General features: G+C 37.5%; 1 protein-coding gene across 3 annotated transcripts in view; it reads right to left on the bottom strand.

Moving 5' to 3' along the window:
- Positions 1 to 13,747: 13,747 nt before the first annotated feature.
- SNX13 (sorting nexin 13) overlaps positions 13,748 to 24,824 on the bottom strand; it is a 106,704-nt gene continuing 95,627 nt past the window's right edge. For 2 of the 3 annotated variants that reach the window (XM_019650626.1, XM_019650627.1), the window contains 5 exons: positions 24,575 to 24,646; positions 22,032 to 22,177; positions 21,687 to 21,755; positions 19,849 to 19,961; positions 13,749 to 17,299 (listed from right to left, as the gene is read on the bottom strand). In XM_019650626.1, coding sequence (XP_019506171.1) covers positions 17,052 to 17,299; positions 19,849 to 19,961; positions 21,687 to 21,755; positions 22,032 to 22,177; positions 24,575 to 24,646 — 648 coding nt within the window. In that variant the 3' untranslated portion in view covers positions 13,749 to 17,051. Of the gene's footprint in view, positions 17,300 to 19,848; positions 19,962 to 21,686; positions 21,756 to 22,031; positions 22,178 to 24,574; positions 24,647 to 24,824 lie in introns of all 3 variants that reach the window. The other variant, XM_019650625.1, reaches the window with a different exon arrangement.

Raw genomic sequence — 24,824 nt, 5'->3', positions numbered from 1 at the left:
CTTTCAACCTTTTCCTCCTTGCATGCTCTGGCTCGCTGGGTTGTGTTGGTTAACGCACATAGAAGGTACCACCATGGCTGCTGAGGTCCTCATTGTCACAGCTCTATGTGCACATTGCAAACCCCTGAGCTCCATGTTGAGGGGCTGTCTCTTGGTGCTGGCACCCAAGTTCCTGGCACCTGTGCTCTCAGGATCCTGGCTTGATTCATTTTTGACCTGATCTTTCATTATAGCCTTCACCTTGAGACACAAAGTAGAAATAGGACTTGAGGACCATCTATATAAGTGACAGATATCCTACTCTTTTCCTGAGGCCTACCATTCTTCAACTCTCTGTCCTTAGAAGAGGTTCTAAGAACCTAAAACAAACTTATATAGGCCTTCTGCTAGGATATTAAAAGCAACATTGACATAAAAACAACTTTGAAATCTTATTTCTTCCTTAAATCGGCATTCTGAATGTATAATCCTTATGTGTATGGAACAATAGTTCTATCCCTGGTAAATATTGGAAGTCACCTGAATTCCGAGTCATTGGAGGGGGGAAGAATTGATCATTCAAAGGACAGGGTCTGCATCCGCACATGTCACATAGAAACAGGCTCCCTATGGATATACAGCATTACTAATGTCTTACATTTCCTATGTCCAGCCCAGTTTTCAAGGAGTTATCCTCTTCATGGTGTTGTATTTTCAGGGCTCCGCAATCCATGAACCAGTCAGCGTCATATGTTCATACCGCATGGGCCATGGGTTTTCTTGTCCTGGCTACTTGTCTCCACTGTGATTTGCAATCCAGTCTCTTCACTTTCAAGCTTGGCTTTGCACCCATGGCACTTTGCTCTCTATTTGGAGGCAAGATAGCACAGTGATGGGGCAACTTGGAATTCGAGCTCCAGCACACCTTAACCGTGTGACCTGGCACAGAGTATGTACCTCACCCCAACGAGCCTCTGCAGCTACTGAATGCAGATGATGATAATAAAAATAATACTTACCTTATGGGGATTTTTCAAGGATTACATGAGGAAAATATGCAACACACTTCAAATGTCAAGCATTGTTTAAATGTTAGCAAGGATTATTATTATTCTGGAGAAGGCCTGCCATTAGCCCTCAGTAAAGAGCAGTCTCATGAATCATGCTCGGAAGAGTCACTCTGAAGTATAGAATTAGAGGATATAATGTAAACGTGCCTGGTTCTTTTTGTGTAAGTTGTAAACTGGCTCTTGATAAATTTATCTCCATGACTACAGCTCAACAGAAATAAATTAAATGACTCCATAAAATGAAGACTGTCACTGTGCCCATCATAGCACCAAGATGAGAGGGTGGCTCTAAGTATCAGCTGGCAGATGGACTGAAAGAACAGAATCATTCATTTCTTTCCCATTTACTATTCGGTGCTGTTTTATCCACATAAGAAAATCCCCTAGAGTAATCTGTAAGCTCAGCAGCAATTCAAGCCATATAAATGTCTCTTCAAAAGAATGTGTGGACATCATCTACAAAGCCCAACTCCTAACAGGTGAAAAGTTTCATAAGGAAAACAAATGGCTAACAGGACAATAGCCCCCAAAGGAATGCACAGAGCACGAGCCAGGGCCCAGCGCTCGGCTGGGCCTTGGGTCCATCAGAGCTGTGCTTCAGTGGCTCACAGCTGCCCAAACCGTGTTCTGTTCTTCAGAGCCCCAAGTGCACCAAAGCTGTTCTGCTGAGACAAGAGAATTCGTATCGGCTCCATCTCTGAGACACGCTCTTGGTTACATGGGTCCCAAATAATTACCCTGCGACTCCAACTTTTTGCAGAGATTTTGGAAAGAACTCTCTTTGAAATGTTCCCCTCAGTATTGTTATTCCTGATCACTTGGGCAATGTTATTTGACCAAGCTTCTAATCCAGACTCCTTCTCACTTCCCTTAGGACAGTGTCTTCCAGAAGGTTCTTAGAGCCTCTTCATATGTCAGTTATATGTGGCTGAAAGCATCTGAATTTGAGAATGAGCACAGCTGAGGCTCCAGTTGGCTGCTGCCCGAAAATGATTGTGCTAGTGGCCAGGGTCACAGGGTCAGTGGGTTACAGAATTCCTACTTTAGCCATGAGGGTCTAATTCTTTTTTTTTAATTACAACCTTTTTTTTTTTAGATTTTTTTATTGGGGAATTGGGGGCATGGGAACAGTGCTAGGGAATTGGGGGAAGGGGAACAGGCAAGTTGCTGTCATTTTGCTCTTCAATCTAGTTGTGGAGGACGTTGCTTCACTGGCCCAAGTTGGCACCATCATTGCGCTCTTCCCGGGCGAGGCTGATCAGTCGCTGGCTTCTGGATGGCCGCTCATGCTGGCTGCTGGCTACACACGGTAGCCCATGGCAACCCACTGCCACAGAAGCTGCAGCCTACGCCATCGCCGGTGACTCACGGCAGCCCAGCTCCAGTGAGAGAGTAGCATATTTAAAGTACTAGTGAAAAGAAAGCTTTCAACCCAGAATTCTATGCACAGTGAAAATACTGCTCAAAAATGAAGGTGAAATGAAGACTTTTGTAGAACTGAGAGAACTCAATGTCAGCAGATGTGTGCTACAAAGAATGTTACATTTAATATTTTCAGGCATAAGTATTATTACTAGATGGAAACTTGGATTTGCACAATGAAATGAAAAGCATTATAAATGGAAAAATTGAATAAATATAAAAGATACTTTTTCTTGTGTTTAATCACTTTAAGAGATTTGACTAACATAAAAAATAAACAGTTTACTGTAGGGCATATCATTCATATATATATATATATATAGTGTATAATAACAATAAAATGATAGAGGAAAAATTAGAAATATATTGTACCATTCTTACACCATAAAGCAGTATAATATTATTTTAAGGCAGCTGTAATAAGTTGAAGTTGTATATTTTAAACCTTAGAGGAGTGACTAATGTTTTTAAAGATGTAAAGCTAAATGCCACTAGAGAATACAAAATGGAATTGTAAGAAACATTCAATCCAAAAGAGGAGGAAAAAGGAAATAAATAACATTTGAGAAAAATAGAAAATAACTAGCAAAATGATAAATTTAAATTCAACCATATTACTAATTAAAGTAAATATAAATAATTTAAATACCCAAATTAAAAGGCTGAGATTAAAAACAAACTAGCAACAACAAAAACAGTCAACTATATATTGTCAACAAGAAACCTCTTAAAACAGGGTCAATACACTACAGCCCATGTGTTAAATCCAACCTGCAGTGTGGTTTTTTTAGGCCTTTAGTAATATCAGACAAAGTGGACATCTGAACAAAGAATATTGGCAGGGACAAAGAGGAACATCAGGCAATGATAAATGAGCCAATTCATTATATAGACATAAAAATCTTTAATATGTATAAACAGAGCTTCAAAAACATGAAGTAAAACCTGATAGAACTAAAAAGAAACAGAATCACAATTATAATTGGAGGTTTCAACATTCCTCTCTCAGGTTTTATAAGACAAAGCAGAAAAATAAAATTGATAAAGGTATAGGCCTCAATACAATCAACGTGATCTAACCAGCAACCATTGAGCACTCGATCTAGCAATAGCAGAATATACACACTCTTTCCAGTAAACATGAAAGATTCATCAAGATAGATTATATTCTGGGCCACAAAATAAACCTCAATAAATTTAAAAGAATATATATATATATATATATATATATATATAGTGTGTTCTCTAACCAAAACGGTATTAAACTACTATAGAAATCAATAGCAGATATATGGGAAAATCCCAAAATGTTTAGAAATTAACCACACATCTAAATAATCCATGGATAAAGACAAAGTCAAATAGAAATGAAATATCTTTTGAAGTGAATGAAAATAAATAAAAAAATAATTGCAAATTTATGGAATGTGGCTAAAACATAGTGGAAAATTTATATTATAGTATTAAATTATTGTACTAAGAAATAACAAAGGTTTCACATTAATAATCTAAGCTTCCAGTTTTAGGAAATAGAAAAGAAAAACAAATTAAACTTAAATCAAGCAGGACAGAAGTAGTAAAGAGCTTAAGTAAATAAAACTGAAAACAGAAAAACAGAGAAAATCAATGGAACCCAAAGTAGTCCTTTGTAAAATTTAGCCAGACTGATTAAACTCTAGCCAATCTGATGAAAGGAAGGGCGAGGAGGCAGAGGAGGGAGAAGAGAACAAGACACAAATTACCACAGCAGGAATAAAAGGGGAAATTCCTGCAGATCTTACAGACATTAAAAAACAGGAGGGGAATATTATGAGAAACTATGCCAATGAATTTGATAACTTAAATCAGCGATTCTGAACCAACAGAGGACATCTGGCAAAAATATTGGAAAATGTTTTTGCTTGTCACAACTGGGGGTTTGCTCCTGGCATCTAGTGAGTAGAGGCCTGGGCGACAGCTACACACCCTGTCATACACAGGACACCTCCCACAACAAACACTTCTCCTGCCCAAAGGTCACTGTGGTTGAGAAACCTGACTTAGATGAAATGGACAAATTCCTTGAAAGACCTCAACTACCAAAGCTTTTCCAAGAAGTGAAAAATCACCTGAATGGTTCTATATCAATGAATGACACTGGATTCATAGTTCAAAAGCTGCCGCAAAAGAACACTCCAGGCCCCCATGGCCTCACAGGTGAATTCTAACAATTAGGAAGAAATCATACCCATTTACACACAGGCTTGCAGAATATAGAAAAAGAGGAAATCCTTTATGAAACTGTTACCCTGTTACCAAAACCAGACATAATAAGATAACCAATGACTAATACCCTTTATGATCACAGCCATAAAAATGTTTAATGATAGTGGTTCAAATCCAACAATATATAAAAAGGACACTAAATCATGACCAATTGGGATTAATCCCAGGAATGCAAGGTTTATTTAACATTAGAATATCATTAATGCAATTCACCATTATCAACAGACTAAAAATCAATAACCATATGATTATTGAAATGATACAAAAAAGTACTTGAAAACCTTCAGCATCCATTTGTGACCAAAGCTGTCAGCAAATAGGAATAAAAGGGAACTCCCTCAGTCTAAGAGCATCTATTAAAAACCTACCACAAACCTCCAAACTTTATAAAGAACAAGGCAAGGATAGCCACTCTTATCATTCCTACTCAGTAATACACTGGAGTTCCTAGCCCGTGAAGTAAAGCAAGAGAGAAAGGGGGTGTTTGCCGTGGGGGGAAAGCATACGAATTGGAAATGAAGATTTAAAACTCTTTCTTAACAGATGATATGATTGTTTGTGCAAAAACATCCCAAAGAATCTTTCAGTGAGTTTAGCAAGGTCACAGAACATAAGGTCAATATAAAACACTGTATTTCTATATGTTAGCAATGAATAGTTGGAACTTGAAATTAAAATACAAGTATATCATTTGCAATAGCAAAAACACATGAAACACTTGATTAAATCTAACAAAATATATAAAAGATTTATCCAATTAAATTATGAAACACTGAGGCGAGGATCATACCATATTCATGGATTGGAAGGTTCAATATTAGGATGTCAATTCTCACTGAATGGAGCTATAGATTAAATGCAATTCCAATCAAAACCCTGCAAGCATTTTTAGTTTTTGGTTTGCAGACAAGCTGATTCTAACATTTATATAGAGAAGCAAAGGAGCCCAAATAGATAAAAACTATTTTGAAAAATCAATTACAAGTTATAGAGGACTCACACAACCAAATTTTGAGACTTACAATAGATCTATTAAGTATGGTATTGGCAAAAGGATAAATATATAGATCCATAGAACAAAAACCCAGAAATAGAGCCACACCTGTATGGTCAATTGATATTCAACAACGGTGCCAGGGAATTCAGTGGGAATCAGGAACTCCAACTCATGCCTCATACCATATATGAGTATAATTTGACATGGATTGTATAACTAAATGTAAGAAAACTTCTGAAAGTTTTATACATAAGACATAGCAAATATCTGTGGTATTGAGTTGAGCAAAGTTTTCTTAGACAAGATAGAAGAATCAAAAAAGGAAAAATTGATAAATTATAATTCATCAAAATTTAAAACTCCTGTTCTTTGAAAGGCACTGTTAAGGAAATTAAAAGATAAGCCATAAACTGCAAGAAAAGAAAACCTTTGTAAAACACATCTGATTTAAAAAACAAAACAAAACTTGTTTTCAGAATATATAAAGAATTCTCAGAACTCATTAATAAGGAAACAAAACAACTCAGAAAGAAATGAGCGGGCCGGCCGAGTGGCGCGATGGTTAAGAACTGGCTTGGGATGCCAGAGGGCCCCGGTTCGGATTCCACATATGAGGGCCAGTGACACTGCCCTTACAGCTAAGATGCTGAACAACAGCTCAACCTGGAGCTGGGCTGCTGTGAGTCTCCGAGGATGGTGTAGCTGCAGCCCCTGTGGCAGTGGGTTGCCATGGGCTACCGTGTGTAGCCAGCAGCCAACGTGAGCGGCCAGCAGCCGCAGTGAGTGGCCGTCCAGAAGCCGGTGACTGATCTGCCTCGCCCGGGAAGAGCGCAATGATGGTGCCAACTTGGGCCAGTGAAGCAACGTCCTCCACAACTAGACTGAAGAACAAAAGGACAGCAACTTGTCTGCTCCCCTTCCCCCAATTCCCCAGCACTGTTCTCATCCCCCCAATTCCCCAATAAAAATCTTTAAAACAAAAAAAAAAGTAATGAGCAAACTATGAGTATATACTTTGCCAAAGAATAGGCAGGATGGCAAATAAGCAAATGAAAAATGCATTACACATCAGTCATCAGAAAAATGGAAATTAAAGCCACAATAAGAGACAACCATACACCCATTAGAATGGCTAAACATTAAAAAACAAAACAAAAACCTAATAATACCATGTGCTGACAAAGACGCAGAGCAACCGAAACTCTCATAAATTGGGAACTTAAAATGCTACAACCACTATGGAAAATAGTTTGGCAGTTTCAAATGAAATTAAGTAGATACTTATCATATAACCTAGCAATCTGTCTCCCAGAAATTTACCCAAGGGCAGAGAATGAAAGCATACGTCCACAACTCGTATGTGAATGCTTATTCTGACACCAACGGGTGTACCGCAATACTGTTCTGACGCTAACCATTCGAAGTTAACATCACATTCCACAGGTTTAAAGGCACAGTCTTCAACAAGGCTGCCCTTACTCCTGACGCCAGCCACACGTGGGGTCCCAAGGCCACCTGTATTTTTAATTAACTGGCTACAAGTCCAGGGGTTCCCACAACATACTTAGGTTCGATAATTCACTAAAACTACTCACAGAATTCAGAAAAGCATCATAATTAGGATTACAGTTTTACTATTAGGAAAATCAGGACCAGTCCATTGAAGAGACACACAGGTGAGGTCTGGGAGGTTCCACGATGCAGAGCTTCCAATGCCGTCTTCCCAGGGGGTCAGGGTGGGTCACGCTACTGGCACAGCAATGTGTTCTCCAACCAGGAAGCTCGACTGAGCTTTGATGACCCAAACAGAGTTCTTATTGGGCTTTCATTATAGAGAGACAGGATGGGTTGAATCGTTGGCCATGTGATGGACCTCAGCCTCCAGTGTTCCCCTCCACCCCAGAGGTCAGCTGGCTCAAAGTCCCACACCTTTAATCACATTGCTCATCTCTGTGCTGACCAGCTCTCATCCCAAGTCAACTCAGGTGACCTAAGGGGCTCACGAACAGCAAAGACACGCCTATTACTCAGAAAAGCCCATGCGTTTAGTCTGTCTCCCAGGAACCAGGAATAGAGGCCAGTCAAATGCTTTATTATGCAACAATGTTTACAGCAGCGTTAGTCACCATTACCAAAATCTTGAAATAACCTAAGTGTCCTTCAACTGGTGAGTAGATAAAAAAATTGGGCATATCCGTACTATGGAATATCATTAACAATAAAAAAGGAGGAGTTATTACTTGTTTTTAAAAGATTTTTGGGGGATTTGGGAGAAGGGAAACAGACAAGTTGCTATCCTTTCGTTCTTCAGTCTAGTTGTGGAGGACGTTGCTTCACTGACCCAAGTTGGCACCATCATTGCGTTCTTCCTGGGCGAGGCACATCAGTCGCTGGCTTCTGGATGGCTGCTCACAGCGGCTGCTGGCTACACACGGTAGCCCATGGCAATCCACTGCCACAGGGGCTGCAGCCTACGCCCTCGCGGGCGACTCACGGCAGCCCAGCTCCAGGTCGAGCTGTTGTTCAGCATCTTAGCTGTGGAGGGCAGTGTCACTGGCCCTCATATGTGGGATCCGAACCGGGGTCCTCTGGCGTCCCAAACCAGTTCTTAACCAACGCGCCACTCAGCCGGTCCAGGAGGCGTTATTGATACACGCAACAACATAGATGAATTTTAAAAACAATGACACTTATTTTACATAGGTATTGTAAATGTAGTTAACTGTCTACCTAGTGTTGTCTTGTGATTTGTAGCAGTATAGGAATAAGTCCTTTTGTTTAAAGCCATAATCATTTCATTTAGTTCAGGGTTTTGTAACCTCAGTGCTATCAACATTTTGGACTAGACAGTTCTTTGTTGTGGGGTGCTATAGGAAGTTTAGCAGCATCCCTGGTCTCTACTCATTAAGATGTGAGCAGCAACTTCTCTAGTCCTGACCATCAAATGTCCAGATATCCCCAAATGTTCCATGAGGGGTAAACTCACCCCTAGTTGAAAAGTCACAAATTTAATCAAACACAATTTCACATTTTCATAATCTTAAGTGTTGTGTGGAGATAAAGAAAACTTACTTGATCCATTAAACCAGTGTAGGAGATTTATGGCATTCAAATTAAGCTTTCCATGGGAAAACATATCCAAGTTTTGTATGAATTAGAAACTTTAGAGTAATATTACTTTTCACACTAGGGCCAAGATATCTAGTTGTTTTAAATAAAAATTATTAAACCTGTCTAATTTGTCCAACTATTCATTTTGTTTAGTAATATTATCTGAATATTTTCTATATTTACATACTCGTACCTAATTACATACCTAACAAGGTCCAGCATTTTTCTTCTTGTTAATTGATAACAAATGTATACCTGTTTCTTGTAGCCTAGCAATCAAGGCCATTAATTTAAAGAAAGGAGGCTGCCCACTTCCTTCAGCAAATATTTGAGTTTCCTTAAAGAGCTAGCAAATTTGCCCATTGGACTTTTATTTACTTTCTCTGAAAATTATTCGGTTCTTTTATTTTAAATTTATAAATCCTACTCAGTCTATCTATGCAATCAAAATAGGAGCTTCATTAGATACTTTATAACCTAATTTACTAATTGTCTATGGAGATAAGCAGTAGCATACACATCTATCAACAAACACATTTATAAAACACTTCATATTCATATGATAAGAAAAGTGTTTATCTAACTCTGGAGCAAGCTAGGGAATTCTGGGGGAGTTTGGTGCTGGGTTTCTTCCTATTTCTGTATATATGTATGTGCCTTTTGTTTTGTTTGTTTTTAACACAAAGCTTTTTTTCCATATATTCTTCTGGTTCATTGTGGGGTTTTGTTTGTTTTTAAAGGAATGAGAAAGAAAATCAGGCTGGTCAGCATCCTTCTTTTTGCTCAGGAAGTCATGAAGTACCTGCCAAGCCAGAAATAATCTTCCCCGATCAATCGGCAGTTCCATTGCTCCATACATACATGCTCATTGATGTAACTGTTATAAAAACCAGAAAAATTCTTAAGTCTCAACTCTTCCTCAGAAGCCAGATGAAACTAATTTCAACTTTTCCTTAAATTTTTTATGTGTTCTCTCCGATTTGGTGGTAAATCTGTATTTTTGAATTAGATATCCCCAGTAGCGCATATAAATAAGTTTTTATGCCCAATTAATGTCCAGAAGTTGAGAGACAAAGTGAATGCCAGCTGCAAATACAGTATTACAATTAAAATTGACCATTTTTAAAAGTTTTTTTGTTTTTTTTCTTCTATTTACACACACACACACACACACGGATTCATCCATGAATCAAAAATAAAGAACAAAACTCACCAATTTGTTGTAGCAGCTTTGGAAGGAGGGAGGTCAGACACAGGAAGGATTGCAGGGATCCACATTCTTTCCAGTAGGCACAAAAACTTTTCTCGGTTTTTTTTTTTCGCTTGTATTACTATGTAAATGAGACAAGCAACATGGCTCATTCTACCTCTGGTAGAAGAAGCACCATTACTGGTGTAGGCTGCAACATGAACGCCTTCTTAATCCCACAGGTGAGACCAAGTACTGGCCTGACTAAACCTATGTCTGAAATGCCAGCAGATCCTAAGAATCCTCAAGACAAATGGCTGCTTGACAGAGAATCAAGTCAGACCACAAAAATTAGCTTCCACCAATGGAGTTATAAAGCAGCTGTGCCCTAATCAAAACCACAACCAGATTTGACCAGTAACCAGAAAAAGAACCCGAGGAAACAAAGTAGACGAGACAGCAAGGGTAAAAGCCCTAATTGTTGAACGACGTTCATCCCTGGAGGCAAAGTCAGTGCAGAAGGTGAGGCATCCCGTGGGTGGTCCACCTGTCAAAGGAAAACTCAGAAACGAGCATTTTAGGAAAGCTGTTTACTTGCAAAGAAGACTGCAAGGGAATTTTCAGGCATCAGATGATTTAACAAATATCCTAACAAAATGTAAAGGACAACAGTTATTTGACAGAAAAATATCCCACAAGTATGAACGTTACTGAGGTAGTAGCCTGGTCATGACAGTAAAACAGTAATTCTCTTATTTAATCATTCACCTCCCATCATCCAAGAAAACCCGTTTTTCTATTTATCGTTGGCTGCGAAGTCCTTCTCTTCACTGTCCCCCACCCCCCAACTATGGGATGCTTCCTTAAAGGCAAGGTACAATATTTGATTTTGCTGCCCTAGCCTGCCCGACTCAAGACAAAGAGTTAGGCATTTTATTTACATTCTCCCTACAAGGCAAGCCACACATTTGTCGGGTGTTTCCTTATAAAGACAGACGGCCAGAAGTGACGTCTTCGGTCCCTACTTTATTTTGTTTTTGTGACCGAGAGCATAGGGTAGCGTTTCACAACTAGTGGCAATTGTGCCCCCAGGCCTCATCTGACAACTTCTGGAGACATACGATTTGGTTGTCACAACTGGGGAAGGGGAGTAGTGCTACTGGCATCACCTAGTAGGCAGAATCCAGGGCTGCTGCTAAACACAGGACAGCTCTCACAACAGAGAATCACGCATCAATATAGCACGCGGTTGAAAAACTGGTCTAAACTCAGACCACCTGGCTTGAGATTTCAGCCTGATCACTTCCCAGTTACGAAACTGTAGAACTGATGCAACCGCTGTATACCTGAGTTTTCCCATCTATAAACTGGTCAAGAGTACCTACACCTCAAAAAGTTGTTGTGACTAGTAAGTGCTATGTAACTGTTTACTATGGGAATCTTCGCTGGACACACACAACTGTTTCTCCAGCTTCTTGGGTTGCAATATATATCCATATCAATGTCACTTGATCTTTGTCTCCTTTTATCTACATCTAAATACTCTCTGCTTCTATGTATGGAGGCTTCTACACAAGGATAAATTTTACTGACCTTCAATGTGACTCATCACTTTCTATCAGCCATTTCTTTGGATCAAGGTATATATTGGGGGTGCCAAAAACATGTATACACGACTTGTATTTATCTTTTGTAATCGGTATGTATTGGGTATTACCATTTTAAGGTTTTTTTCTTTCTTAAAATGTGTATATATATATATATATATATATATATATATATATATATAATTATTATTTTTTTTTTGGCGCACTCTAGTTGTACAGAAGAGTTAACACAGCCGGTATGACTGCTGTCCTTTGAAAGGCTTGCTTCCAAGGTTGGCCCTTGTTCTTAGGTATCTGAGAACTTAGATTTTGGGAATAGTCCTACAGTTCCCCAAACTGATCAAAGTAGCTCACTATGCCTAGACTGTTGGTACAAAACATATGGTTTATGCGGAACACGTGCTTTCGTCCCGAGGGTCCAGAATGTTGACATGTGCCAGGCAGAGGATGCCTGCATGATCTGTCCCCAATAAATATCATAGGCAGAGTCGTGAATGAGCTTCCCTGGATGGCAACATTTCACATGTCACAACTCACTGCTGGGGGGAGTGTATCCTCCGGGACTCCACAGGGAGAATCGTGCAAGCTCGTGCCTGGGTTCCCTCAGACTTTGCCTCATGCACCTTTCCTTTGATTTTGTTCCATATCCTTTGGCTATAATAAATCTTAGCTGTATGACTACAGGCTGAGTCCTATGAGCCCTCCCAGCGAATTACTGAGGGGGGGTCTTGGAGATTTCCAACACATAGTCCTATTGTTTTATTACAGTCGATAAGATGTACAAGGTCATGATTATCAACTTAAAATATCACACTTCATGCATTTATTATACACTGTGTATTGGTAGGTAGACATGAGTTAATTAAATGTAATTTTCGTTTTTTCTTTTTTCTTGTGAGTACTACATTCTCAGCATCTGCTGCATTTTTTCATAGATCAGACATACTGTCTGCCATTATATACGGGTCAATATCTGGCACACATTTTAAAAACTGAACTGTACACTTCTCTCTTCCCCCTTGCATTTCTCTTGTAGTTACTTCTTTTATCAGATCAGCAAGATCCTTGGCAAGTCTCTTTCTCACTTTTCATGACAGGTACTCTGTTATTCCTCATTGAGTTAATTATTCTGGTACTCAGAGCCAAATTCAACTCTAATATCTGCTATATAATCAGCTGTTAATTTTTTCACATTCTCCTTTTTCTTCCAAAAACTGAACTTCCCATTGGAATAAGCTAAAAAATTTTAAATATCCACTTGTTTTTTGTCTAGAATGTATATTCCCTAATTAAAGATGCTTCACCTTTTTCCTCTTATTAAGATTTTCAAACCATGTTCCTAGGGAACATTGTCTTCAAACTATTAATAAGTGTTTATGACAAAAGTTTCTGTGGTTAACTAAGTTTGGGAAGTTAAACAAAGTTAAACTGATTTATTTATTATAGAGCTTTTCAGAGTCTTTGATATAATCATTTGAATTGTGAAGAACATTTTAGGGTTTTGGATAGCATGTAGATTTTTGCCCAAGTTACATAAATGTATAAAGTTATTCACCCAGGAACATATTAAAAGGACCAATATTTTACAGTATGCATTTCGAGAAATACTATGCCTGCCCCTGGTAGGGTAGAAGCAATCATAACTCATTTGAGAAGTCTGTGGATACAAATCCAACAGGGCTGCAAGTATTGTGATCAGCCAGATATAGCTACATTGCTGAGTACTGAATCTACTGCCTTTAGAACTGACACATCTAAAATGTTAGGCAGACTGTAAATTAATTAAAAATGATATCAAGTAAAAATTGTTAATGATGATAGCTCTTTCTCTCTATGGGAAAATTACTTTATAATTTTGAATGACAGGGAAGTAGGAAGTTTCTTTAACATTATTATCGTAAATTATTTGCCCCATAAAAGGAACAATTATATTCAGTTAGTCATAAGTCAGTAGTCACTCAATAGCTCATCTACCAACCTGGAACTAACACTGCTTGATTTCTAAAATGAAAAGAAAGGGAAATATACAGAGATACTAAAAATAAGAACGCTGAGCAAGCAATTTTTTAAAGTAATAAAAATACATCACTACTAAATAAAGTCAACAGAAAGGTTTGTTAATACTTTATTAGTATTTTCTAATGGACAGAACATAACACAAACCAAATAAAATTCTTATTCTTCCTTTTAGTTCAATAAAAATAACTGACTGTTGTTTCTTCTTTGTTAAAGAAAGTACTGGTAGAATAGGCACACAGTTGACACTTACTGTACAACGAGATGCACAAGTTATCTGTTAACATCTTAACCCTAAAATGTGCTCTTTATATTTGTCCCTTGTAATACAGGAGTCACGCTCCTATAAGCAAAAGTTACTAATAACCAAAGAATTTTATAAGGAGTGACAAAAGACTTTTAAAACAAGTCCTTAAATAAAAGGATGCAACAACAACGGAATGTAAGTTGTTGGGTTAAGAAGACAGTTTAAACTAGATCTCGAAACATTAAAAATTCATTTATTTTACAATTACTCAAATACACATGCATTAAATGAAAATATTGCACAAAATTAAAAGTTTAGGTTGTGAAATTGATATTGTTCTTAATTTTTAAAAAATCGGTACACTTTCTGGTAGCACTTAACTGTTTGATTTTTTCCCCAAACACCAGGAGCACAAACTTAAAATGAGCAAACTGAATTATTCAAGAAAGTTTTTAATGTTTTAAAAAAAAAAATTAAGGCTAACCAAGTGCATCCATTGGTCAATGGCACAATTGTTTTCAGCAAATATTCAGAACACTCTAATAATAGGAAATGCCCACCTAAGCACTATATTTAAACCATACAATCAATTTTTTAGGTGAATGAACTATTAAAAGTTAGTGATGATGGTTTCTAAATAGTTGATGTGTTACCTGAAAAATCAGAAAACCCAAACAAAGAATGATTAATTTTGAAGGTTCCTGCCTAAAGGCACCACTGACTTAATAAAAAATAAAAAAAAAACACATTCAAAAATCAAATATCAAAAGACATAAAGCCTCTTCATGTATATTCATATATGCAATCAATGCATTAAATGTAATAACTTTATTATACATAGTACACTGTACTTAAGGTTAAATATTTTACACACAGCTTGACCAAGTCATTCAAGGAGTATCTCTAATTTTAGCATGACCACGGCTCTCTCTGATGTAAAACATAGAGATGTACAGTGAAGATGCACAACCGTTGACGTAGATTACCATTTTGACATTTCTGCTTTTGAAATATAAACTCTTTTAAACAAAAATTATTTTAAAAACTCACTGACTCAATTATTTTTTGGTACAATGCAGTTATTTTGCAGGGTTCTGCTACGAAAATTTGCAATCTTGCATGACATTTCTTTCCCTGGTTGATGGCCGGCATTCCTCACATTATCCAGAATGTTTTTTTCTCAGGTACACACTAGCCTCTAACATGAATTCTTCTGTTTACCCATAGATTTATTTATGTCAAAAATATACTTGAGACGGGCAGGGGCGTATTGAAGAAATCATTGCACTTAGGGCCATGCTGACGCTTTTCACAGACATGTTTCACATAGCCTCACTTTTCAAGCCTGGGGCACGGGGAGGAACCAGGGAAGGGAAACACACAAGAAGAAGAAATATTATTTCTTCCACCAGAGTCAAATAGGGGAACTTTTCTCACCTGCAAGTTGCAATGAAAGGGATTTCACTGATGTAATTCTGAAAACATGCAACACACACTGAATATATGCATACTACAAGTATGCACAACAGCATTATTAATAAATATGATTATTATTATAAAGCTTTAAAGGAAGGCTTTATTCTGTTATTAGGCTTCAATCTCTAAGTCGGATCTCAGTGAAAACAAGACAGTAATATCTTGTTCCAATCCTAAAGCTCCCAAATAACTGGGATACCAATACTTTGTCCCTTTATCTGAAGCACCCAGACGTTCTTTTAATACCGGGATCTTGGCTCAGTGGTGTGATAAGTAGCTTCACTATTTTAAGGATTTAGTGTTAAATATTTTTAAAACAAAAAATGCTGACATACCCAAACCCTCAGTCAGTGGAAGTATAGTATTTAAAACTATGCAGGAATCCTGCATACAAAGGATACAAAGACTCCCAAGATGGACGCATGGAGAATGAGAAAACTATAGGAAATGCAGAGGCTCCAAAACTGGAAAAGGTATTTGTTATTGTTGGTATAAAATTATTTTAGGGACGTAAATGTATACACTGAGGGGTTTCGCCAACTTGCTTTATTTAGTAGAATTTTACATTATGCAAAATATAAATAAAAGCATATTTTAAAAAATATTATAGTTCTGTTTTCATTATTTTCATATATGTACACTATAATAGAATTAGGAATTTGTATGTTTACATATGACTAATAAGGTCATTTAATCCTTTGATTTGCTATTTTTGCAATCACCTAAGGTATGTCTAGATCACACAATTTAAAATTATCATCTGGTAACTTTCAATAGAGTGCTGTTTTTTTCTTTTTTTAATTTTCATATTTTTAGAAGGACAGAATTTATTTGGCAGTTCTTTCAACAATTTATACCCCCTATGGTATAAACAGTAATCTCTTAAAAGAAAACTAATAATTTTGAAACTTTTATATGCTTTTTATACACAGAATGCCAAAAGAAAACTTACGATTGAGTACCATAAGAGCAAAACAGAGCCCTTAAAGTACGTAAGAATCAATTAAAATTTGTTTTATACCAATGAATAACAAATCCAATCAAATTCTGGTTTTGATTGGTTTTATTTTATACTAGCTTTTATTTTATATCACAAAACTGTAATTTGGGTATAAGGTTACTTCACACTATAGTGGCATTCTGTCCTTTTCCTCAGACCCAAAACACATGTTCCAAAGATCATTCACCTGGCTAATCCACACTAAATCAAAATTCTGACAAAGACCCATAAAAGCATTATGCAAAACAAATCCCTCCAAATTGTGCACTGCACTGTCTCCCACTGTTGAACCATCAGCCAGTTTATCTGTGAACTGCTGTTTTGTGCTTTCCTTTGCTCTCATACAGAAAGTCTGGCACTTCGTCTTTGCTGGAGAACGCTGATTAGTTTAAAACAAAAGAGACAGATGTCATTCGTGCTTGAGATGGGGGCAGTATCCTTTCAATGCTGCAAAAATATGCACCAAATCATTTAAGACACAGCAACTCTCTCAGTAGTGGCTGGATTACAGATGAGGATGAGAAGAACCACAGTCTTATGGATGTTTTAATCATCTATTTTGAGACACGAAAAGACCGGTGCAGACACAACAGTACATGAGTTAAGCCCCAGAAGATCTGTCCATACCATCAGTTATGGACACAATGAACACCAGCTTCATAGATTGGAGTGTCACCTTTTTTGTAAAGAAGGCGCTTGAGTTGTTTGAAGTTTCTGTTTATATTTCTGCATCTGCTTTGACCGTGAATGCAGTTTGTTGAAAAGTTCGCGGAATTTGTACTGTGGAAATAATGTTTCCAAAAAGCCTTCCAAGAAGACATAAACCATTCTCCTATTTAACTGGTTGTGCTGAAACATTTCAAAAACACGAAGAATACCTTTCCGTGTTGTTTCAGCCCCAATTATGTGCTTCAGTTCATCTAAATGAAGAGGGGGAAAATAACATAATTCATTACTCAAAGAAGGGAAACACAAGGCCTAAACTATGCTCTAAGTTACATAAATTTGTAAAGTACACAGCAGAGTAACTAATAAAGCGCAGGGACTCAGCTAACATGTTTCAGATATGTATTATAACTGAGACAGAATTTACATGCGTGCATGCATGCATCTATCCACTTACACAGCAGATACTAGGGGACAATACAGCACAGGAGAAAGCAGCAGGATCCAGACTCAGAAACCCCGAATTAGAATTATTGGGTCGTCGGGAAAGCCAGGACGCATTTTTGCATTGAAAAACAGAAAAATACGTCATGACTTTCCCGAAGACCCAATACAATCCTGTCTTTAACACCTGTATCTTACCTACCCCGAGGCGTCTGCTTCCTCATCTGTAAAATGGGGATTTATAATAACCAATATCCTTATAACTGTAAGGATGTATAAGGCTTTAATGAGACAATGTGAAGAGTGAATTATGAACTAGAAAACACCGTACAAATATTCTTACTATGTGTATGTAATGCACAATGAGAAATATGCTATAAGGAAACGATGTGTGAAAGCAGATCTATGATCTCAAAAAATGTGCAACACAGTTAACAGTGCCATAAAAATACTAAAAGTATAAATATGGGGGAGGGAACGAGTGGAATTCTACATGAGACGACACGGAAAGGTTCCCTTCAAGGAAGTGACCACCGAGGCAGACCAGGGAGGATTTTCCTAGGTACAAACAGGTGAGGGATTAGCGTTGGGGGAAAGAACATCGACGAGCCAATGAGCACTAACGGGTAAAGAAACAAGGCAGGTTCAAGAAATGGGGCGTGGCACCGTTCGGATGGATTTTAGGATTCCTGTGGGAGAAAGTGGAGCAAAGAATGGAAAACTGACAGTGTTGTGACTGTCGGGGGGGCAAGTCTGGCGTTTACTCATAGGCATCATGAAGTCACTCAAGGTATCTGAGTATGGAAACATGTATGATTACTCTTAGTTATTCAAAATCAGGGCCCCAAAAGCAGTAAATAGTATTTTATTGCTTTCGAAAGAAGCATGCAACTTCCAAAAGGTATGTTTCTAACTAGGGGTACGACATAATTTAAAGCAAATAGTTTGTGAATTTACTAAAAAACAAGGGATAAAAATATAACACTTTCATATCTACTTTCAGTGCCTTCAAGTCTACACGCACGTGTCATCTTTCCAGGTCGCCTTCCAGGTCTGCACCTGCATCCCAGCTGACCCCTCCCGCTCCCTGCCCTGCTTGTCTCCTTAGCACTTACGATTGTCCAACACACTGAGCTTTATTTACCTGTGGAGTACGTTTCCTGCCCCTGCTAGGATGTAAGCTCCAGAGGGCAAAGGGCAGTGCAAAGGACGATGTCTGCATGACACACGCTCAATAAACAGTCACTAAACAAACGCATGAAGGTTTCTTCCAGCTGCACAACTGAGTCAGTCTATAGCGTGATCTGGTTTATGCTAATAGTTTATTACTTAATACTTAATATCCTAAGTTATTGTTTCTTTATATTTTTCTAAAATGTTCTTCTAGAATTTGCTTTTATCTCCAAGTGCAACCGTATAGTCTATAGGGCAGGATTAATAGCCACGTGGCAAATTTCCTATTTAACTGACAGAAGAGGAAGTTGATTATTAAAATCTATGATGGAAATACAGTTTTAAACTACAGTATAGGAAAATAAATAAGTATCATATGATATTGAAGTCCTTAACAAATATTTCTTTTCCATTCTCTACATCCATAATTTAAATGTGGAGAGGAAATATCTAGGCATTTTCAAAGACGGTCACAGCTGAAAGACGGGACCAAACACCCACCCAGCCACACAAGACTGCTTTTCCGTTTACAGTCTCTCACTGAGAGAAGACAAAAGGGACAAAGTGAATCTAAGGTCGTGAGACAGCGGGGGTCTAAAGAAGTAACTCAGATTAAACCAACAGGTGCCACTACGTCTGCTTTCTCTGGTCTCATGTTTTAATAAAGATTAATAATGGACCACTATTTGTTCCTATGTCACAGGATTCTCTGCAAGAATCTGCTTGTTCTCTTAAGTAGAATATTCTTCCTGCAAACCTCAAAGCTCATATTCCTTTAGTAGCCCTTTCATCTGTTACATATTTTATCATCCACTTTATTCTCAAAATGTTTCCAGGCAGCAAAGTGAAATGGTTAAAAGCACCACTTTTTCCCAAGTGGTTGAAAGCAGTGGCTTTTAAGTCCCTCTGAGCTGAGTCAGAACCCCAACACTCACTGTCTATGCTGGAGGCTGACTTACCCTCTTTGAGCTTGTTTCCTCACAAACAAAGCTGTGATGTTAACAGTGACAAGCTTCATAATGCTGTGACAAGGATTTGTTAAGAAAAAATGAAAAATGCCAACAACACTGCCTATGGTATAGTAAGCAACCAAACGGTAGTTATTATAATCAAACTAGCATGCTCAATGCCAAAAATTCAGAAGAACTACAAATTCATGAGCTTTTGACCAACAATCCTCACTCACCTGGCATAATCGAAAGTAGTTTCGTTTTTCCTGCAATTCTTGTTCTCATTCGAATAGCTTTATCTCTGCATGGAACAGTCTCTGCTAAAATGCCATTTGGCCAAAAGGCATCCCTAATGAAAAACAGATTAAATAAATTTTGTAACCATTTCATTTTTCTAATGATACAAAGTTAGTAAAATTATTCTAATTTTCTACAGAAAACACAAATGTAAACAGGAAGAGGAAACACTTCTGAAATTTTATATAGGTATGACATTCAACAGAAAGTAACTAAGTATAAGGTTCAATTTTAGGTGTAAAAGGGTATACACAAGACAGATGAACTGTGTCCTGAAATAACTTATAAACGCTAACAAATGATAAAGACAGCAAAATGGAATATAAAGATGACTATGTCACAGCCATTTACCCCCAAAGTAGGCCTCTCTCCTCTCACTGAGGTTGAACATCTCATCTAAATCCAACCCTATGATATCCTGAATTCAGATACCTTAGAGTTAACCTCCATTGGTTTCCTTATAACTAAGCCGATATGAAACAAATGCTGCACCCACATCTGTAGCTGGAGTGATTACAATGCTGCTTTCACCTATGTAACCCACTCTCCTCCACTTGCACAGCATGCTTGATTCCTGTTCCCTAGTTCTCAAGTCAAAGGCAGGAATTAAGCCCAATAACTTAGCTTCCATCTGGGAATTTGGTCTGAGGGAGGGGCTCCCCAGAGCAGTCGTTCTTAACTTTGCACAGTAGAAACACCTGGGAGCTTTAAAAACTCTTGATGTCCAGGCCTTTCAACAGATTAATTAAGTCATGCTCTCTGGAGATAGGGCCCACGCCTCAATGCTTTTTAAAGCTGTGCAAGTGGTTCCCATGTGCAGCACGGCTGAGGATGACATCGGTTGCCTGCCCTGAAGTAGAATCGGTGCACCAGGGCAGGGGTCCCGCTTTAGACAACAGTACGATATTGTAAAGAGAAACTTAGCTTCACATCAGAGAAAGCTGGTTCCTTAATTTCCAGCACCTGAGCCTCTGGGCAAGCGGCTTACCTTCCCTAATGCTCAACTTCCTCACAACCAAATGGAGAGCAGAATCCCTACCTCGTGAACCATGGTCAAGTCAGAAAGTAGTTGGCATAGTGCCAGCAAACGGTTTTCAACACTGACAGCTCCCTTCTTCCTTCTGTTGTTTCAAAACACACGATGAATATTTATGCCTTGCTTATCTTTCCCTTCTAGAAAAGAGGTTTATTTCTCAGCTATGATGTGCTTTCCTTGAAGGGACTGTGCTTCTCGGTCCCTGGTGACTGACTGGCAAAGTGCTAGCACAGGGGCGGGACTCAGAATATTTCTGTAGAATGAACATATGAATTGGAGTATAACTGCTCTTAATCTATATTCTTTTCAGAGGTTCAAATAGTTTAAAAAATTAGACTAAGGCCAAAGACGTACATATTTTTTTTTAATTTTCATTTAAAATTCAGGTTAACAAATACTAATGAGAAAAATGAATCCCCAACATTAGGTATTCGAGTACATTACCATGCCTTGTCTACATTTATATTTCAATTACTTTAAACCCACATTACTGTGATAAAATGTAGCCTAACATCTTCAAGAATTTTCTTTTACATTGTGTTCTAGTTTTAAAGAAAACAAAGATCAATAGGTCCATGGGACGAATGTTTATTATAATTCTTACAAGTCTTTTTGTTCATCAGTGACGATTAAAACCAACTTTACAGCCAGAAGAAAAGAGATGCAAAGTTAACAATGTTTAGTGACAACAATGCTAAACTCTGTACTACCTGAAAGAAGGAACTGTGTCTTAAGATATACCTGAAACGTTTCACTAAGTCTGCTACTTGCTCAGGTGAGGTCATCCAATCAACATGGTCAACTATTTTTCTGAAAGTAAAGACATTTAAATGAGTAAGGTCAGCATTTCAGAAGGCAAATAAAATAAAGAAACATTGCTTTCAAGGAGTTAGCCACTTAATTTGTATGTAAATTGCCTCTGAGAGAAACAGACTGCTTTAATGATCTTAAAAGGCCCAGAGAAGAAAATTCTCCTATAAAGGTGGAGCAATCAACTCCCACAAGTAAAAGTTTAAAAGCTAAGTAAATCAGCTCCAAGTGGACCCCCCCCCCCGCCCAAAAAAAAGAAGAAGAAAAATGTGGTACCTATTAATAGTATCACCGTATGCAGCTCTAATTAGCTGCTGAAGTAGGTTTTTGATATTTCTTCGTAACCACTGGTTTCTCTCTTTTAAGTCAAATACTTCATCCATGAGAAGCAGCATCACCCTAAGTGGAATATTGTCATCCACCTGACAAACATGGTAAGAAATAAGCAAACGTTTATTTGTGTTACCTATCTATTCTAAATGGATATTTTCCTGCTTTTACTAAATAATTGCTGCTATTTCACAGGTTAGAGAACAAGTTATACATACTATACCTTTCATAACCTGGTATTTCATTCTAATTTAGAAAAGACATTTTTAACAGTCGTTTTGACACAATACAGAATTTCATAACCCTACAATTGTGAGTAAACTCCACATAGTCAATGAACAAAAATTCTCAAAGTGGGTTCATGATGGTCCTAGGGAAAGATGATTTGGCTCTTTGAGTGGAGTCTGAACTAGTTTGATAAGGCAAATGCTAGCCCCTTTGCCTATTTCCTGGGGCATCTTTTCCAAAACAAGAAAATATCCTCAACATTTCTCCTTATATAATACAACAAAACACAATCTATACAAAATAATGTGTTTTGCTTGGTTAGTGAGTTATATGTACTTAGGTATTTTCAGGAAAAAGAACTAAATAAACTGTAATGCATGGCTAAGTTAACATTACAAAAGGCATATTTCACTCACTAAATTACTAGAATTTTCTTTTAACTTTTAAAAGTAAAAATTTGAACACTTCTTATGGGAATATTCAACTAACAATGTAAAAAGTAAAGAAGACAACTAGAATGCTTTGATGTGAAAAAATACATATAAAGCCAAAAACAGTTGCAGATTTACAACTACAACAAAATTGCATATAATTGCTAGTAAGTTTATAATTCTTTCATCACTAAGATACTCTTTCCAAATATTTCTTCTTCAATGTTGTAATTTAAATATTGGGAAATCAGCATGAATTATACATTTTTAACAGTCATGTTGTAAAGATATTCTTAGCACACCTTCCCTTTCACATATTGAAAGCTCACAGCTTAACCAAGGAGGGAGCAAGAGGAACAAGAGACATTTCATTACTGAGGCAAAATAAATACTGTTCTATCCTCTGATCAAGTATATTCATGAGTTTGGTACCACATGACAATTCTAATAAATAGTTAAACTGTAAAAACCCTTAACAAAAGGTATGATGTCATGGATATTATATCAGCACAGTTAACTACTAATAAAACATTCTGAAATATTCTTGAAAAACAAATAAAAATATTATCTTTTTAAAAGACAGTTTATTAGAAAGAAATTCAATGAGGAACTGAAGGAAAATAATTATAACTTCAGAATAAATCTGGCTAATAGAACAGAATACAGAGCCCAGGCCCAAACCTATATAACAATCTGACCTGCGAGAAAGAAGGAATACAGCACACTGAGGGGAAAGGGCCTTCTCAGTAAACGGTGCTGCATCAACAGGGCCCCTACCTCACTCCACACACAAAAATCAATCCTACGTGAATGGCAAGTCTAAATTTTGGCACGGCAAAACTAAAGAAAAATTTTAACGACAGTTACAGAGTATCTTTGTGACCTTGCAATAGGCACAGATTACATACAGTGAACAAACACAAAGATATTTGCAATACACAAATACTTACAAATCTGACAAAGAACCATTATTCAGATTATATAGAACACTCATACTAATCAAAAGACAAAGACAGCCAAGCCAAAAGGAAAATGGGGCAAAGCGCTAAACACAGAGACAAGACACCCAAATGGTTAACGAACATGTGAAAAGGAGTTCAATATTTCAACTGTCATCAGAGAAATAAAAATCCACACAACTAGGAAGGCTAAAATTAAAGACACAACGCGGGCAGGCGGTGGAGCACTGGTGGCACTGCTGGTGCCAGTGTAAGTGGAGCAAACTGTTGGGAAAACTATTTGACAGTATCTATTAAAACTGAACTTTTGCAAACCCTCTGACCAAACAATTCCATTCCTAGGTACAGACCCCACAGAAACATGTACTTATTTTGTCAATCAAAACACTTGTACCAGAGTGTTCATAGGAGTATTCAGCATAGTGCAACACATAAATTGTATTGTATTTATAAAATGGAGTACTGTAAGGCCACAAGAATGAAGAAACTACAATCACACAAAACATGGACAACGTATCACAATGCTGAGCAAAAGAAGCCAGACTTAAAGGAATACATACCTTACAGTTTCATTTACATAAAGCATAAAAGCAGGGTAGATCAGGATAGTGATTGTCCTTGGTGGGGGAGAGGACAGTGACAGGAAGAGAGCATTAGGGGCTTTCTGGGGCACTGACAACAATCGGTTTCTTGGTTAGAGTGCTGATGACATGGGCATGTTCAGTTTGTAAGAATTCATGAAACTTCACACTTACTACACACGCACATTAATGTCAGATACACATGATCATACTTCACTAAAATGTTAAAAAGATCTGCCAAGTATGATTTGAACTACCATTGAGTACTACCAAAAATAAAATCGACTCACAGTATCATCAAGTTGAGCTGAGACTCGACAATGTTCAGGATCTGAATCAGTCTTTGGAATTAAAGGAGGCATCTAACAAAAAAGAAGAACAAAGTAAACACACGAGGGCAGACAGGGAAAGAACACAATACGATAATAAAGCAAAACGACATCAAACATAATTAACAGCATTTGGTTTGATTTTTGGGATAATTTATAAACAATCTAAACTTGGAAACCAAATATAAAAGAGTGATTATTTCATTACCAA

Source organism: Hipposideros armiger, unplaced genomic scaffold (assembly GCF_001890085.2).
Source record: "Hipposideros armiger isolate ML-2016 unplaced genomic scaffold, ASM189008v1 scaffold_143, whole genome shotgun sequence".
NCBI lineage: Eukaryota > Metazoa > Chordata > Mammalia > Chiroptera > Hipposideridae > Hipposideros > Hipposideros armiger.
The sequence above is the reverse complement of the archived record's forward strand: the minus strand, read 5'-3'. Positions and strand labels throughout refer to the sequence as shown.